At 35.5% G+C, this 18305-nt stretch overlaps 1 protein-coding gene across 12 annotated transcripts in view; it reads left to right on the top strand.

Moving 5' to 3' along the window:
- The window catches only part of DMD (dystrophin), a 1246037-nt gene that overhangs the window by 475248 nt on the left and 752484 nt on the right, over positions 1 to 18305 (top strand). For all 12 annotated transcript variants that reach the window (XM_084515490.1, XM_084515483.1, XM_084515486.1 and 9 more), the window contains 4 exons: positions 3263 to 3364; positions 3469 to 3576; positions 9375 to 9554; positions 17369 to 17544. In XM_084515490.1, coding sequence (XP_084371616.1) covers positions 3263 to 3364; positions 3469 to 3576; positions 9375 to 9554; positions 17369 to 17544 — 566 coding nt within the window. The remainder of the gene's footprint in view (positions 1 to 3262; positions 3365 to 3468; positions 3577 to 9374; positions 9555 to 17368; positions 17545 to 18305) is intronic.

Genomic DNA, 18305 nt, shown 5'->3' with positions numbered 1-18305 from the left:
TTACTCTAATTATACCCAGCAGACAGTTGGTCCCTTACGGACTTTGGTAGGCTGATGCAAATTTGTGTTCTCCCCAAGCTTCAGCGATCCATGCTGGAATGAGATCTGCGTTAGATGTATCAAATACTGCTTGATGGCTGCTGAAGGAAAGGAACCAAGAGTGTAATTTACACAGTCTACTGTGTATTCATACATGTATTATTCAGGGTACTGTCCTTTCATTAATGATGAAGTATAGCTAGTTCTTGCAGAAATACATCAAATTTTGCACAGGGGAAATTTAGTGAATTTGCTAAACACTTGTTTTTAAATTTGATTTTGCATATATATACATATATATGTATGAAAAAAAAATCCATTATTTCTCACTACTTTATGGAGTGGATAGCATTACTCTATTTAAAGAAGCATCTTACAAAAACAAAAGCTCTTCTATTAGTTGCAGACTTGCAGACTTCAGGCTTATAATTTCCTTTTTTTTATTCATTCACTCCAGTGTTCCCAAGAGTTGCATTGTTTTTATTCATTTTATCCTGTTCATGTACTTGCTTACTTTGACCTTTTTTTGCAGACTGGGAATGTTTTATATTCTGCCTTTGTAGTCATAAAGAACATTCTTTCAGAGTCCTCTCAATACAAGAAAAGTTTCTTTTGCATGCAAATTTCTCTGAAAATTCCAGTTAGGGCCATAAAAATAGGCATTTCAAAGGAGCAAGAAGACATTTTACTTTTTACTCTGGATTCAGCTAAGTTCTCTGGAGATATGTTTTCCTGGGTGTTGGGAGCAAAAACTGTGGTACAGCCTGAGTTCCCAGATATCACACAGGCTACTTACAGCATCAAGTACTATTTGGTGTGAAAAAAGATGCAAAATTGAGCGCGATCTGATTCAGTAGTCATTATGCACCTTATACACAATTCCCACATGATTGCATTTGGCTTGCATCAGAGTTTGTATCTACCTGATTTTTCTTTTATTATTATTTTATTTTTTGAATTATCACTTAATTTTGTGCGGAGTAATTTATTCTGATCTAGATCTGTTTTACCAGTGAACAGATGTCTGGTCATGAAAAGACTTTACTAAAAACATTGAAAACATCAGAGGTTAGTGTCCCAAAACTTTTGCTGCTTGACTTTGGCGTTATTTATGAATCTTTTAGTAAAATCTGTAAGTGTATTTTAAAAATACAGTATGTAATTAGCATCCGTAAACTTTGCTGTTACTCAGACCTTTAGGCACCAAAACAACTAAATGTGGTTCACCTCACCATCTGTATACAGAGAATTTTACAAACAGATAGAATTTTCTCCTGTGCTAGTGGAGAAAAAAGGGCATAGGGAAAATGAAGTATTTAGTCTTGAGCGTTGTTATGTAATGACAAGAAGCCCTTGTTATGACTTACTGAATTATTACAATGTTTTTTAGTAGTTGACTAGTAAAAATTACCCTGAATTGTGGGAATTGTTAGGAAAGAGTTTCAGAGAAGAAGCATCTGAACTTTAAGGAATGATATGTTTATGATTTCTGAACTAGTAATTAGTAAGCAAAGATGCCAAGGGGAAGAAAAAAAAAAAAAAAAAAGGAAAGAAAACAAACAAACAAACAACACTTTATTTGAATGTTAAAAACTGTATGGGTGCTACATATTTGCAGATCTGCTAGGTTACCTTCTGGGCAAAAAAGGGGTTGAAATTCTCTAGAGGTAGAGTGGAAATGTAATCAGATTCAGGAAAAATGACACTAAACATAAGATTGCTACATAAGATTTTTAGTTTTTCAGATCAGTAAAATTAGTCAAAATACCATTTATGCAGAAAGGGTGTTATTGACTATGCATTACAGTACACATAGTATTTAGCCTGTGAGGCCAAAAAATACTATATATAAAGTCATGAGTTTCCTACAAAAGGCGTAAAAAAAAAAGAAAAGATATTTTTATTGGCTGGTCATCAATTATTTTCTGCAACAATTATCATGCAATTTACAAAGTTATTTAATGATGAGAGCTAAAATGAATGAATAAAATGTTGCAGTGTTTCCTAGTAAGTTGGAGGCAAAAGTGTTTCACCAGTAATGATATGACTGAATGTCATGACAACTGCCTGTTCACTCGGCAAGATTTATTATGGTGTGAGCCTTCAGAAAAATATGGAATCTTTTTACTTTTTACTTTGATATAAAATTGTCACAGAAAAAGCCACAAATTCAAACAGCAACCTAAAGCTTTACCTTTCATTTCATAGGAAGTGCAAAATAAAAATTTCAATTTTGGTAGAAAGTATGTTTGGATCTTTTACATGCATTTCAGTTAGATATAATATTTTAATACCCCATGCAAAATAAATAAAAACATATGAAATATGAATAAATAGGAAAAAGGAAAAAAATCATTTTGTCAATACATATGAAATTGAAGTTGATGGAAAATAAGAACGCAGTAGTATAGAGTATCCTTCAGATTTTGTAAGGTTTCTTATTTGGGAGGAGTTGAATAATTTGCATATGGTGTTCAAGGGTAATTAAATCATTGTAATTTGTTACAATAAAAGTTTTATAGCATGTTGCACCATCACAGCTCTAGTAAGTCCTATCCTGTCTCAGGCATTTTTCACTCAAGGTTGACAGGAAAATTAAGTAAAGTGATAATGCTCACTTTCAATTAAAATGAGGGAAAGAACAACATAGCATTTTGCACAGATATATAAGATATATAGTAGCATATGCTAGAAATATACAAGAAACCTCACTGTGGTTTGTGCTACTGATAGCTTAAAGGTTTTTTTTCTCTTATGACAATTTTGTAAGGAGAAAAAGAACTTAGATCAACTGCATTGACAGAACAACTTAAGAAACAGATATTTTATTGTTACAGTTAATTGTTTGGGCCCCTGTAATTACATTTCAAGTAGTTTTGCATTGGGATTCATAAAGTTATGGATTTTTCTATTTATTTTTATTTTTTTTGACAGCACAGTGCCAAAGACTTAACAGAAAAATATGTCTTTAGATTACTGTTGAAATTATCTCCCTCTTTCTGGCTATATCACGTTTCCTATTCTCTCCACTTGAGTCTTATTTCAGTAAGACTTATTTTCAGTAAGTCTATTTCAGTGTAACATGCAACATATTTTAAGGACTTAAGATTGTAAAAAGTGAGTTATGAAAGTGTTTTCACAAACATTTGTGCTATAGGAAGATCAGATTGCACTGTTTTTAAAAATGTAATCAAATACTTTTTGTGTTTTTCTTTCCTTCTAGCACTTTGGAAACCGGTGGGCAGCCATCTGCAGATGGACAGAAGAGCGATGGGTCCTTCTGCAAGATATTCTTAGAAAATGGCAGCACTTTGCAGAAGAGCAGGTGAGTAGTGTTAGCAGCTATAAATTGGAACATCCTTCCAAAAATTGCACTAGAAATGGCCTGGATGAAGCCTTTTCATGCTGTTCTCTTCAATCTTTTTTCAGTGCCTTTTTGATGCATGGCTTACTGAGAAAGAGGATGCTCTGAGCAAAATTCATACAACTGGCTTTAAAGATCAAAATGAAATGTTGACCAGTCTACGCAAAATAGCTGTATGTATTTTTTATTGTCCTGTATTATGCTCAGCTTTCCCATTCATGAATATGAGTGCATGTGATTTTATCCTACTCTCAGTCAATACAGTTTAACAGAATAGTTGCTTCATATTTCTGGGAATGGATGTTATGGAATAGTGTGTGAAATTGGTTGGTCCATGATCTTGGTTACCTTGTTAACTTGTAGGTACAGATATGTTTCTTGGTTGTCTCTTCTGCCAAAAGATAGTGAACTGCAGTAGCATTGTGTCTTAAATATGTGATTATATATATGCACAAAGACATATATGCATGTGAGTAAGTAATTATCATACAGCAAAATCCATTATACATTCCCTAAACTTGAAAAAGCTAAAGACATAAAAGCTTTAAATTTTAATATTAATATCACTTAACAACTTTACCTCAAGTGTGTTTTGGGAATCCACATACATTCATGAAATACACCCTTTTCAACATATATTCTGCCTTATTCTTCAGAAAATACTCTACAATTTATCATCTTTATGGACAGAATGTACTTCTCGCTGGCTTAAAGAGATGCCTTACCTGTAAAGATGCAAAACTTGGCACAAACTAGACATGGTTCTATAACAATAGGAGTTTTGAAAATAAAATGGTGTGTTAGGCATTATCTTATACAAAAGAATGACTGCTTATGCATTTTAGAGGAAAGGAAACATTCACGTCCATGTTTTTGTTAAAGTGGGTAGATTAGTATTGTAACTAGGAACTTCATTTTCTTTTTGAACTTAGGATCTTCATTTTTCTGTTTAAACAGATGTTATTATTTATTTATATTATTATTTATTTTGTTAATAAGGAAAAAATTATATGAGAGAAAAAAAAAAAAAGACTCCTAGGCATTATCATACTTGCCTTTTTGTTGTTTTGGACATAGTGATGTGTTTGGGTGTAATGAAGCAACCGTCATGAAAAATGGCCATTATACATGTAATTAGGGCCAGCCTTTTCTAGGGTTGTAATAATCAGAATTCACATATGTTCTTTATGAACATAAAAATGCTTGTACAGTATGGTAGCTCAGTCTACCAGTTGTCTAATCATTTCAAGCAGCAAACTGCAGTATTTTTTTTTTGTTTGCTTTCAAACAAGTTCAGTAGGAGTGAACATCATATCTTAAGCTTTTAGTTTTGATATCATGATATGGCAGAAGAGCTTCCAGTCTATTTGTCCTATTTTACATGAACCACCTGGTTTGATAATCCCAATCCTAAACAGAAGTATTGGGATCGTCTACATGTGGATTCCTTTTTTTTTTTTTACAAGTGCTGGGAGATTTTGGCAGCCCAAATTCTGATCATTTCACTTTGTATTAACAAACATGTTTGCCAGAAATTTGACTGCAGGCTCACCATTATTAACAAATACTAGTTCTCTGCGGTTTCTTTCTCAGATGTCATTCTGCCAAACTGGGAAATGGAGTCAAATTAAAACACGTTTGTAACTATGTAAATTAAACTTTGATTTTCAATTTGGTGTCAGAATGCTCTAGTGTATGGAAATTAGGATACACTCTGGACAGTGGGAACTTGAAATCCATCTAAAAAAAATAAAGATTCAGGAGGTTCCAAATATTACGATGCTGTCTCTCCTTTTTGGTTGGCTTTAGCAGTCAAGTTTTCATTGTTATTTTTTACCATCTGAATAGGTGAAATTTCTTTTTGATCAATTACCAATTCATCCAGTTCTAGCTTTTCCTTTTTTTTTTTTTTTTTAATTGGTATAAAGTCAATTAGATTTCTTCTTAATTTATATATAGTATCCACAATATCTGTGTGTAATATTTTTTGATCAGGTAATTTTTATTTTTTAAAATAAGTATTTCTTAATATCAAATGGCTTGTGCAAGAGGATTCATTCAGAATTTATATATATTAAAATTATATATATGTATATGTGTTATTCCTATATTTAAATATTTTGTATTTGCTCATGTATTAACACTGACTTGTGTTCATTTGTTTCTGATCTTGAAGTGTAGTTGCTCCAGTTCTAAAAATATTTCCCTATAATAACTGGGTTATTATTACCTTTTAATTCTTACACAAGACAAAGGGTGACATAGAGCATGAAATAAATTGGAGGATATTGTGTATGGAGAAGGCATAACATAAGTGTGCAGAATGAAGTGAAATTTTATTGGCAGTTATGGCATGGGCTTGATATGCTGTTTCCATGTTCTGCGCTTAAGTTTTGCAGCCTGTAAAATGAAAGGGATGGTATTTCTCTTTTTTAATAAAAAAAATGCTGAGAACTACTGCAAAGGTATAAAAGAGTTAATTCAATTAATAAATTCAATTGATTAACATCTAGTTAAATTTTCACTTGCTTCACTAAACGCAAATTTCTTTACTTATTAGAAGAAATAAATAAGATACTGTATTAACAGTGATTCTTACTTGAATAAATCAACAGCCAACCAATTAATTTACAGCAGATGTTGCTTGCTAGAATATTTCAATGAGCCAAGAATGTTTTTGGTGAGGTTTAAGTAAAAGCAAAACAGTAATAACTAAAGTAAAAACTTGGAAACAAAACAAAACAAAACACCTGGTGAAAGCACATTAACCACAAATAAGGAAACTGCTTTAAAATGTTCAAATATTGGAGTTTACAGTATGCACTTGATAGAAGTTATGACTGAGTTATTTGATAATTCATTTCATAAAGCAAGCAGTCCTGTTTATTTTCTTGCATATAGCTAAATTACATATTTTGATATTAGCTCAAAGTCTATTCTTGTACTGGAAAAAAAAAAAATCAAAACTAAAGCATGTATTGGTTACTGTAGAACACTAGCACGTTTTCAGTAAGGAAATGTGAAAACAGAATCCTCCAGTATGTCTTTTCAGTTTAACTGTTACTATCACAAAAGAGCGTTAGGTAGTTGTGAGCAGTAGCTTTGACAGAAAGTTTTAGCAACCTTCCCTTTGTGTTGTTTCATTTATTGGTTGTACTCTTGTATCCTTGGCTTGATGCTGAACTCATTTTATATAGCTGTTGACATCAACAGAGGTTGGAAATAAAACATTCAAAGACAGAATTTCTAATGATGTTTCACCAAGTACAACTTCTGATGGTTTTGATGGTATGGAGTTTTCAAACAAGCTTTTTTTGACAGTTTATGCCCCAGGGAAAAGTAAAATATAGTAATCCTTGCAAAATTTAAGCTGGTAATTTGTTTTACACCTAGTCTGTTCCCTGTGTTAGATCTGCTACTGTGTAAACAGATGGTTAAATATGAATCATGGTAGCAGCTATTTCTTAGGGAGATGTCAACTTAATTTTGATATTCGTGGTACCTAACATCAGTGGTTACGATGTTTCAAATCACACATAAATGGCATAATAATGTTTACAAAGGCTTCACATTTTTATTTACTTAGATGTGTTTTATATTACAGTTTTGGAGCATTTGGCTACAGAAAAGTATATGTATGCTAATTTATATCTATAATCTATCTATAATAATTGTATAATTATCCCTTTTGAAATGTGTAGACTTGAGGTTTAGATTGCAACCCTCAGCTGCATAAAGAGTTCATAATTTGGCCCTGGTTAGTACCCATAAGTATGCGGAGAATTAGTAATTAATGTACAAAACTGAATGAGGTAAACCTGTACAGTTAAGAAAATTAAAATAAAATGAAAAAATTCTAGGTGGCAGCTGAAACTGTGGATGTCTCTTGGATCTTTGAACAGCCTACTTTACAGAGAGGTTTGTATGTAAAGATCCCAGGAGTTTCTGGATCCCTTTGTAGTTTACTGCAGTAGAGATGTAAAGAAGACTGTAGATACCTTGTTTGCCATTAGCATCTATGCCTTCAAGCTGTATGGTGACTCCCAGAGGGCAGAGGTTGCACACTGGGGTTTCCAGACTCCCAGCTGTGTTGCCATGTTCTTTGCACACTCAGGAGTGCTCCTAAGACTCCCCAGCCTTCTGGATTCCTTGGGAGATGACTGCTGTATAACCAGGAGCTGTTCAGATCTGAGAAAGATGAGGAATATATGGTTCTTCAATACTGTCAACACTAAGTTACTTATTTTAAGAACTTTTTTCGTTTCTTTCATTTTTGTTGTTGTTGTTTTTTGTTGTTTTTTTGTTTTGTTTTGTTTTGTTTTTAACCCTTCTCTGGGGTTAAAAATTAGTTTTCCAGAAACCTTTTTTTTTTTTTTTTTTCCAGTTTTAATATGCAGTATATGGCAAAGCACAACAAATGTTTGAAGAAACATTGTTTGAAATGTTGATATAGTTGTTAACATTACTGCAGTTTTAAGGTTATAAAGTCACACAGCTATTAGGTTTTTTGATTTATACCACCACCTGAGGCATGCTTTGATGACTGGAGTTGCTCCACCTGTCATGTTATATTGCTTTGTGAAGTGCAATCTGTCCATTCCACTATGTCAGCTTTACCAGCAGTTTTTACAGTAACAGCAGCTCAGAAGTATAGGAGTTTGTATGAAATATCCTTGACCATTTTCAATTCTTTACCAAGGGAAGCCAGTAGATGCAATTTTTTTGGATTTCAACAAAGCTTTAGATACTGTTTCTCACAGTGTCCTTCTGAACAAAATGTCCAGCATATAGCCAGACAAATACATAACACAATGGGTGAACATTGACTGATGGGTTGAGGGTTAAAGTAAATGGGGATACATCAGGCTGGTGGCCAGTCACCAGTGGGGTTCTTCAGGCCTCCATTTTGGGGCCAGTTCTCTTCAATGCTTTTATAAATGATCAGGATGCAGGACTCAAATGCATACTAAGTTTGCACATGACACTAAATTAGGAAGAGCTGTTGGCTCCCTTGAGGGTGAAGGGGCCTTGCAGAAAGATCTTGACAGACTACAGGGCTGGGCAATCAAAAAATAAAATAAAATAAAACAAAATAAAATAGGCATAAACAAGAGCAATTGCCAGATTCTGCATCTGGGAAGAGGCAACCCTAGACATTTGTAGAGACTGGGGGATGAGAGGCTGGAGAGCAGCCCAGCAGCCCCATGGAGTGGATCCAGTTGTTATGGTTGGCAGCAAGCTGAATCTAAGCCAGCAGTGTGCCCTCGCAGCCAGGAGGGCCAACCATACCCTAGGGTGGCTTGGCCATGGCATTGCTAACTGGTTGAGGGAAAGGGATTGTCCTGCTCTGCTCCGCACTGGTGCGGCCTCACCTTGAGTACTGTGTGCAGTTTGGGGCACCACAATATAAGAAGGACATAAAAACTATTAGAGATCATCCAAAGGAGGGCTGCAAAGATGGTGAATGGTCTATAGGAGAATGTGTATGAGGAGCAGCTGAGGTCCCTTGGTTTGTCCAGCCCAGAGCAGAGGAGGCTGAGGGGAGGCCTCATGGTGACCTGCAGCTCTCCCTCATGAGGGGAGCGGAGGGGCAGGCCCTGAGCTCTGCTCCCTGGGGACAGTGACAGGACCTGAGGGAACGGCATTGAGCTGGGACAGGGGAGGGTCAGGATGTGTGCTAGGGAAAGGCTCTTCAGAGGTGGTTGGGCACTGGGACAGGCTCCCCAGGACAGAGGTCACAGCACCGAGCCTGCTGGAGTTCAAGAAGTGTCTGGACAATGCTCTCAGACATAAGGTCTGATTTTTGGGAGGTGAGTTTTGTGGAATCGGGAGTTGGACTTGATGATCCTTGTGCATCCCTTCCAACTCAGGATATTCTATGATTCTATGATCCTCTTTTTAGCATATTTCCTCAAAGGATTTTTTTCCCCATTTGAATTATTTGTCTTCCTGATGTTGCTTTGCTTAACAGATCCTAAAAGGAGACCTGGAAATGAAAAGGCAAATGATGAGTAAGCTAAACTCACTCAGCCAAGACCTCCTTGTAGCTGTGAAAAATAAAGCAGTAGCTCACAAGCTGGAAAGCCGTCTTGAAAATTTTGCCCAGCGTTGGGATAGCCTTGTGCAGAAGTTGGAAAGCAATTCTAAGCAGGTTTGTAAAAAAACATTTCATCAGTTGACAATAAAATCCTTTGCCAGACTAATGCTTGAAGAAGTATTGGTACTGTTAGTTATATTGTTTTAAATATTTTTCCTATATGATTTATTAATAAACAATTTATTTTTAGGACAGTATAATACAACTGTAATATAACTTTCCAGGATATTATTTATATGTGTGTGTTTGTTTTTTTTGTCTCTCTTTACAATGTTGATTACTTTCTCAGATTGTTAGAATATTTTATATATTTATTCAATTTAGCACATTTTTAATCTATAATATTTGGTCACTTCAAGTGCAGTTTTATGTCTCTCTGTGGAATAGCACTTAGCCTGAAATCGGTGTAAAAACTTTTTGCTAGTTAAACAGCAGTTATATTTATTTCTTTTCAACAGTGAACACTTATTCAATTACTGTTTTATTTCTGCTTATGTTTTGCTGATATAAAGCTTAAAAAGAGAGGTCACAACAAGAGAAACTTCTTGGAAGAATAAACCAAGCAATACTTTTGGCCCAAATGCCAATTTAAAAACAAAAACAAAAACCATCCATTATTATTCTGTCCTGCTCCTTTCTGTTTACCATAATGTTAAAATATAAACTGAGATTTAAAGTTTCACATTTTTTAAACTAGGGAACAAAAATCAGTGCTCTGGTGTAATATCAAAAAATGTATCCATCTGTTTTTCCCAGCCATTTGTTAGCATCTCTTTCTTGTTGAATTTAAACCCAAATCAGCTCACTTTTTTTTTTTTTTTCTTCTATTTTATTCCCATTCCTTTACTTATATCATCAATATTGAGGGGTTTTTTGTTTGTTTGTTTGTTTGTTTGGTTGGTTGTTTTTTTTGTACTAGCATTATACGACTAGGGAAATGGACATGGACATTAAAACGTTTTCTCATAATAACATAGAGAAGAATGCTACTGCATGCACCTCTGTCCTGTTCCTACAGTGTTGCATTTCTGGTCAGTTTAATTCAGTCCCCTCTATCATGATGCACGTTTTTGCTGACATATGCTTATACTTCTAAAAACTTATTCTGGGCGCAATTGGGGAAAGTCAATTTATTGAAACTGCTATACTTTTTTTGTAGTGATTTAAGTACCCCTTAATACTTTTGATTCCAATACATTAATCTTCTAGTTTGGTCTGTGATATAGTTCCTCGTTTAGCTGAAGTTGGAAAAATCAGTTTGGAAGAACAGAAGAGAGAGAAGAAAATTGAGAAGGGATGCAATTTCACTTAGAAGTCAAAATCAGTTTGTGCTATACAATATTTGTAATAGTTGAAAATTTGATTTAACTCATGTATATTTGCAGTAGGAAACCTGTTGCTTCTAAGCAGAAGAAAATGCAGAAATACATTTTGAATTTGGGACTGCTAGGGTCATATGATTTCAAGAAATTACTATGCTAGGTCATAGGTGTTGTGGTTCCGCTCAAGTGGGCAGCTGAGCTCCACCACAGCCGCTCTCTCACTCCCCTCCTCAAAGAGGAATGGGGAGAAAATAAGATGAAAAAGGCTCAAAGTTTGAGATAAGGACAAACAGATCACGCAGTAATTATTGTAACGGGCAAAACAGACTCGGCATCGGGAGACAGTAAGATTTATTGCTTATTACTAACAAGCTAGAGAAGTGAGAAACAAAGGAAAGAAACCAAAAACACCTTCCCCTCCCCCCCCCCATCCACCCTCTTCCACCTCCTCCCCCCAAGCGGCGCAGGGGAACGGGGGAATGGGGGTTATGGTCAGTCTACAGCACTTCTCTGACGCTCCTTCTCGGTCACTCTTGTCCCCTGTGCTGTGGGGTTCCTCCCACGGGATGCAGTCCTTGATGAACTGATCCGGCGTGGGCTTCCCACAGGCAGCAGCTCTTCCAGAACTGCTCCAGATATGGGTCCGTACCACGGGGTCCATCCCTCAGGAGAAAACTGCTCCAACCTGGGTCCCCTGCAGTCAGCAGCTCCTGCCAGGTCACCTGCTCCTGTGTGGTCTCCTCTCCATGGGCTACAGGTCTGGCCCGGAATCTGCTCTGGCAGGGGTCTTCCACAGGCAGCAGCCTCCGTCGGTGCAGGGCCACCCGGGCTGCAGCGTGGAACCCTGCTCCACCATGGTACTCCATGGGCTGACGAGGGACATCCTGCTTCACCATGGTCCTCACCACAGGCCACATGGGACTTCTGCTCTGGCGCCTGGAGCACCTCTCCCCCTCCTTCTTCACTGACTTTGGCGCCTGCAAGGCTGTTCCTCACTCCTCTCACTCTCCCAGCTGCTGTGTGGCGCAGCGTGTTTTTTTCCCTGTCTTAAATATGCTTTCACAGAGGCGCAAAACAACATCGCTTATTGGCTCAGCTCTGGTCAGCAGTGGGGCCCTTCCCAAACATGGGGCAGCTTCTAGATCCTTCTCACAGAAACCACCTCTAAGGCCCCCTGCTACCAAAACCTTGCCATGTAAACCCACTACAATAGGCTTATGCATTGCTACTACTGTTGTGTCGTACAAAAGAAGCAAACATTGTAGAACGATATTCATTATAGCCTACACAGTATGTACTCTTTAAGAACACAAATATGTTCTTACATATATAAAAAGGAACTCAATAGCTCCTTTTAAAAACAACACATACTCAAGCTTCATAATGTTCTATTACTTTCATATATTTGTTAAATATCACTAGTAATTGACACCTTAACATCTCTGATTTTAACAAATAATGGTGTTATAACTTTTCTCATTCACTTTAACAACAGGAACAATAGTAATGTTAAACTTTCATAAGATAAACTGAGTATGCTGAAATAAATCACCTACTAAACCGAGAAGAGTAGAAGCTACATAATACAAATGCCATGTATCCAAAAAAAGGAATCATATAAAGGCTGCCTAATTTATTATAAACTGTGCATGTCCTATAAACTATTTATAGAGAATCAATATTCTGGATACAAAAGTTATATGACATTTTCATTCGTATTTTGTTGGTTGGCTTCTTTTTCTAAACCATATTAGTTGCATAGCTGTCTTAAAATATTTGTCCTATTTGTAAGACAAGTATTTCAAACCTACATGCATAATGTTATGTGTAGAGTTCCCACACTTTCCATGACAAATTTTTGAAGTCAATTTGAAAGATTAATTAGAAGTTGGTGCAAGCCCTTCTTTTCTATACTTGTCTGCACTCCCTAAAGCATGCATACCTTCATTTGTTTTGGCATATTCATGTTATTAGGTTAAAAAAACATGTTGAAATCAAGAGTCTAAATTCTCCTGAACAAACAGTAGGGTTCAGAACTCAAGACTGCTGGTATTTTATATCACTAAAATCGCTAAAACCTGCAGTCACGATGTGTTGGAAAAAAATAAAATTAAAAAAATAATAAATGAAACCAGTCCAAAGTATTCAAGGGTTTAGATTGGTGATCAGTTCTAAAAGCAGGTGAGTTCCATTTTCAAAATGGAACTTAAATAGAACTTGGATTACAGAAAGGATAGCCTCCTTGTGAAGTGAACAGTCACAAGGTTGTACATTCAGAGATCACAGAGCAGCACAGGTGGGAGATGCTTTGGATTTCCAAAACAGTGTAAATGCTTTACCATAACACCACACTTCAGTTGATAATCTTTTCCTCCTCCGAGAAGCTACTTTTCTTGGCACAGAATCAGTACAGTGATGTGGGCATATTGCTTCAAATTCTGGAGACGTTGCATATTCAGTGCTAACTAAAGGATCACTTCCTAAAGCACTGTTACACAGCTTAAGTATGTCCTCACATTTACCCTAGCACTTGAGTTATTGATGGTGTGCTTATTGTCATGTATTTCTATCTAGGCAGGGCAGATAATGCTAGTGTGGTTTATTCATTACAGAGCTTATTTACATATTTAGTCTGCAAGAAGAAAACGCCTTTAAAAGAAGATCTAATTATTATGGCTAATCATGAACAGAGAAGTTGGAAAAGGGTGACAATAAATATAACATTTTTCACTAAAATTTATCAGAAAATGCAGATTTTATTCTTTCAACTTGGATATGGACTTCAAAATGAATTTTATTGCTTTCATTAGTAATTCTTATAGTACCTTCTTACTTCTATTTTTGTCATGAGTTATTTCCCCTCCTTCTCTTACTGGAGTGTCACTAAATGATTAACTAGCAAACAAAATATGAAATTACATAGAACAGACAGTCTCAGCCTTAGATCAAAGCTGCTTCTCCAATTAGACATAGAACAGTTATACATCCCAAAGGAAATGTGCAGAAGATAAAATGTGAATCTTCGCACATCTAAATTTTACAGCACTGAATTCAGCTAAGCACCTAATCTGAAATCATGGTTGAAATTTCTGATGCAATGAATGGATGGAAAGGGTGAGAGACACCCCTAAAAAGCAGTTATTCTCATCATGAAAGTGACTGATTTTCTTCATTGAGCACACATTGGAAACAAAGACAAGGAAAACTTCTGTAAAGTAAATGTATAAATTTCAGAAACTCTAAATGCACCTTTAGTGAGTTCATTATGATTCACTAAATTGTACTGAAAACCTTCCCAAACTAAGAAAAAAACAACAACATTCTTCATCTGAACTTCCCCACTCACATACATACATTTTATCAAAGAACTCCCAACAGCTCCAAAAGTGAGTGTTAAGGAAAATTATGGCTATATCAGGACTCAGGGCATTTCCAAAGGCGGAAATAAATGATGGTATTAAAGGTAGGCTGCCATATAAAAGAGAAATAAAATGACATAAAACTACTGAAGTGCTATACACAAATTGTATATACCTTTATTTGTAGAAGATGAAAAGGAAGGTTGAAATTTGTCCACTCCAAAAAAAAAAGGATGAGTTTGCTGATGTGAAACTGAAGGCAAGCATTCTATTTTGAAAGCCTTTTAATGTGTGGCCTTGTGAGTCACCTTAGGGCTTCCACATGATTTTCTAGCAGGTTAAAGGACCAGTCTTTACCACCTCTCCTCGGATTTATATATGCCTTTCAGGAACTTAAAGAGACAAGGAAACTATATTGTCATTATTTGGACCATCCTTGAACTATACATGAAACAAACCACTTCAGTTTTTAAAGGTTTTAGAGGTTTTTGCTAGGGAGGCAAACAAAAGCTATTTCCTTTTCTGTATTTCCTAATTTGTTATGGATTTTCTGTTACCCAATAAAGTGTCTGCACTCTTTAAACACATACCAAGTTCCTGAACTTCACCTGGCAGTGTAATCTTCAGTACCTTTTAGCCTTCCCCAGTCTCTGTAATTAGAATGATTATGAATTTCAAATTCATATCTCCCATTTCATTGTGAAGTATACAGTATTTAAACTCCACTCCTATTGATTAAGCATGAAAAATACTTCTTTACTGTTTTGACATGTGAGTCATTACTCCCAACAGCATCGTGACTTGACTGCTCTGAGCATATGATAATTATACTGCATGCTTTTGAAGCACATTACCAAATCACCAGCTGAAACTGCTTCTCCTGTGCCATTGGCAGTATGCTGCATATTGTTCCTACAGTACCGTAGCTGTGATTTATTCTGTTTTACACCTGCTTCACTGTAAACTGTACCCTGATATTGACTGGCAAATGGAACATGGCAGGATATGACCTCAGGTGTCAGGAACATCCTATCATTGATTTTTAGATAAAACTCAGTGCAATAAGAATTTTGTGACAAGAGGAAAAGGTGATTGTCGTCGAAGCTTCATATATGGAGCAAGTAATGATTTGTAGTGCTCTTAGCTGTACATCTTACCAAGGGAAAGATGACATCATGTGTTGTCCTCAAATTTCATAGTACCCTGGACCTCAGGAGCTTTATTTTGCTCTTTCTTCCTACCCAGAAATAGAATTAATTTTAAAAAAAATAATGTTGAAAATGTTGCTGTATAAAGTGCCAATAAAATTCTACAGAAGTGTTTCCTTATTATTGTGATTTGTATAGTTGAAGATATCAAAGCCAATCTTGTTGAGGGAACCACATATTAATATATAATATTGCAGTGATTAAAAAGCCAACTGGATTTTTTTTTCTTCCACATAATTTACGTAGATCATATTTCATTTAAGTCCCACATTTCATAATCAGTTTACTCCATTTGACGTTATTAATCCAGAGATTAAACAAAACAAAACAAAAAGCTAACTTTTTTGAATCGTAATTTCTTTGTGTTCTGAGAAGTTCAGATTCTTCTCTAAAGTCTAAACTGCTGGTCATTTCTAGAGGGGGAAGCACAGCACCCTGCTGGCTGCTTTAAGATTGCCACAAATACTGTGGTAATGGACCTCCCTACCCATAATTTCCACTGGCAGACTGGACAAAGAACAGCAAGACTTTTTTGTTTAGCACACTGTGTGAAATATTTGGTGAAGTCAGCAGTTTTTTCATTATTATTATTATTATTGTTAATTTTACTGATGTTGCCTGCTGAAAAGAGGCTGTGTGTATGCCCCTTTCCTTGTCACTCTATTTTTTCAGTATAAGGAAGTACTGTGGGAAAGGAATTACAGTTAAATACCTGGTAAACCTGTTGTCCATTGTTCTTTTAGAAATGCTGATGTCTCAAATAAGGTAACTCCATACTCTTTCTGAGATTCTGATGCAAGAACAAATAGATTGTTTATATTATGTTATGTATATGTATATAGTTCCATGGAATTTTAGATACTAGCATTCCTGTTTCTGTGTTAGAGGGCCTTTCTAATTCTTGCACATCAGAATTAAGTGAAGACGCAGAGCTCTTCAGTGAATAATAATAAGTGAAGAAGCACAGCCTTCCCTGGTCTTGGTGTAATGTTGTCCTTTTACTTTCCATTTCACTGCCCTAAACCATGGTTGGTTACTGTAACTAGAGCATTCTGACAAGTAACCCATCATCTGGGAGAACAAAGAAAGAGATGACCAGTTTTTGATGAGTTAAGGTACTTAAGAGTAGCTGCCCTTATTTAAGTTTGGTGTTACATGGAACCAAATATAACAAGTCAGTACATACATGTACAGCATTTCAAATCTTTCAACTATTAGCAGACATTATTATTATTATCATCATCATCATCATTATCATTATTATTATCATTATTATTATTATTCAACTGAACTATCTGAAGGGTTAACTTTCATTTTACTGGGCAAAGTGTATTATGTTGATAGTGTTTTATGGTGTTACATATTTAAGTATTGCTATATCTTATGACCTCTTTGTTTTAATTACAGAATGAAATTGAAACAAATTTACTTGTCTTTTAGTGCATGTTTTCTAGTTTAAGATCTCATGCCAGAAAGCTGACTGCCTTTTTGTGCAAGTAGGGTATGATGAACTATATTCTGGTTTGAAGATTATTATAAATGATAAAATAGCAACTGGCAATTTAGTGCCATTATAATGCCTTTATGAGTTCTCAAGGAATAAATCTTCAGAATGGTGGCAAAGTAACATTCAGCAATAGTAACATTTCATATACTTTCTATTATCCAATTCCCTCATAAAATTGACCTTTTTGTTACCACTTATTTCTTTTCTTCATTCACCATGATTTAAGAGGGAGCTGTAAGTTCATCCTGTTTAGGATTCTTTCCGATTTTGATACTGACTTCTGCAGATATCTCATTCACATAGCATGACTCAGATAAAACAATTTTGTCTGAAGTCATACTGTTATTTTTTTCTGAAGGTCAGCCTACAATCAGACAGGGGCAGTTTCTCATTATTTGCTATTGCTAGTCCAAACGGTCTTTACTGAAGTCTTTCAACCAACATGTGACCTCTGTTTTAATACTTCTCGCAGATTTCACAGGCTGTCACTACCACTCAGACATCACTAACACAGACAACTGTAATGGAAACCGTAACTATGGTGACCACGAGAGAACAAATCCTGGTTAAGCATGCCAAGGAGGAACTCCCACCACCTCCACCCCACAAAAAGAGGCAGCTCCTTGTGGATTCAGAAATTAGGAGGAGGTGAGAATCATTAAAAAATTGAGAGAGAATAATGATAGAGTTTGGATGTGAATGCAAAAGTAGTAATTTGACTGCAGTAGTTAGATGCATAGTGTTTTGAGAATAAAGTTATATTTCTGTACTCTAGATAAAGATGGATTATTATCTTTCTTTACTTAGGATCAGTTATGGAGTGTTTTTTTCTGTTTCTATCCCAACTATTTTCAGTATAGAATGTTAATCGTTATGTCAACACAATTGTACTAGTAATTATAGTCAGTAGATGTCCTTTATATATGACATTGTGTGGTCTAACTTGATTGTGGTCTTGGAACTTGAAGAACAAAAAGTATTCCATTGGTTCTCAGCTTTTTTATTTTAAAAATTCTGTAAAAAATATTTTTTTAATATGTGGAATGCTAGTATTGCAGATAGGTTCATTTCTAAAGTTCATACATTATTGTCTCTGGATTGTGAGTCAGAAGTAGATGTAATAGTTCTGTTGAAGCAGGGTTAATACTTGGTGAAATGTGCAGTAGTAGTAATTTCAGAGTTCTTTCTGTGTAACTGACATATGAGTTACAGTGGACCTTGAGAGAGTACTGAACATTTGTTAAAGTCACATAAAAGATTTCTAATGAGTTTTAGAATTTGCACAAGCACCAAATTTATGAATATGATGCTTAGAAACTAGATTTAAATCACTTGTAGTGTTGGTTTGGGAATTTTATTTTTTATTTTTATTTTTTATTATTTTATTCAGACAAACATATGAATTCCAA

The sequence above is a fragment of the Aythya ferina genome (genome assembly GCF_964211825.1).
Source record: "Aythya ferina genome assembly, chromosome: 1".
Taxonomy (NCBI): Eukaryota; Metazoa; Chordata; class Aves; order Anseriformes; family Anatidae; genus Aythya; species Aythya ferina.
Note: the sequence above shows the minus strand (reverse complement) of the source record. Positions and strands in the feature narration are given on the sequence as shown.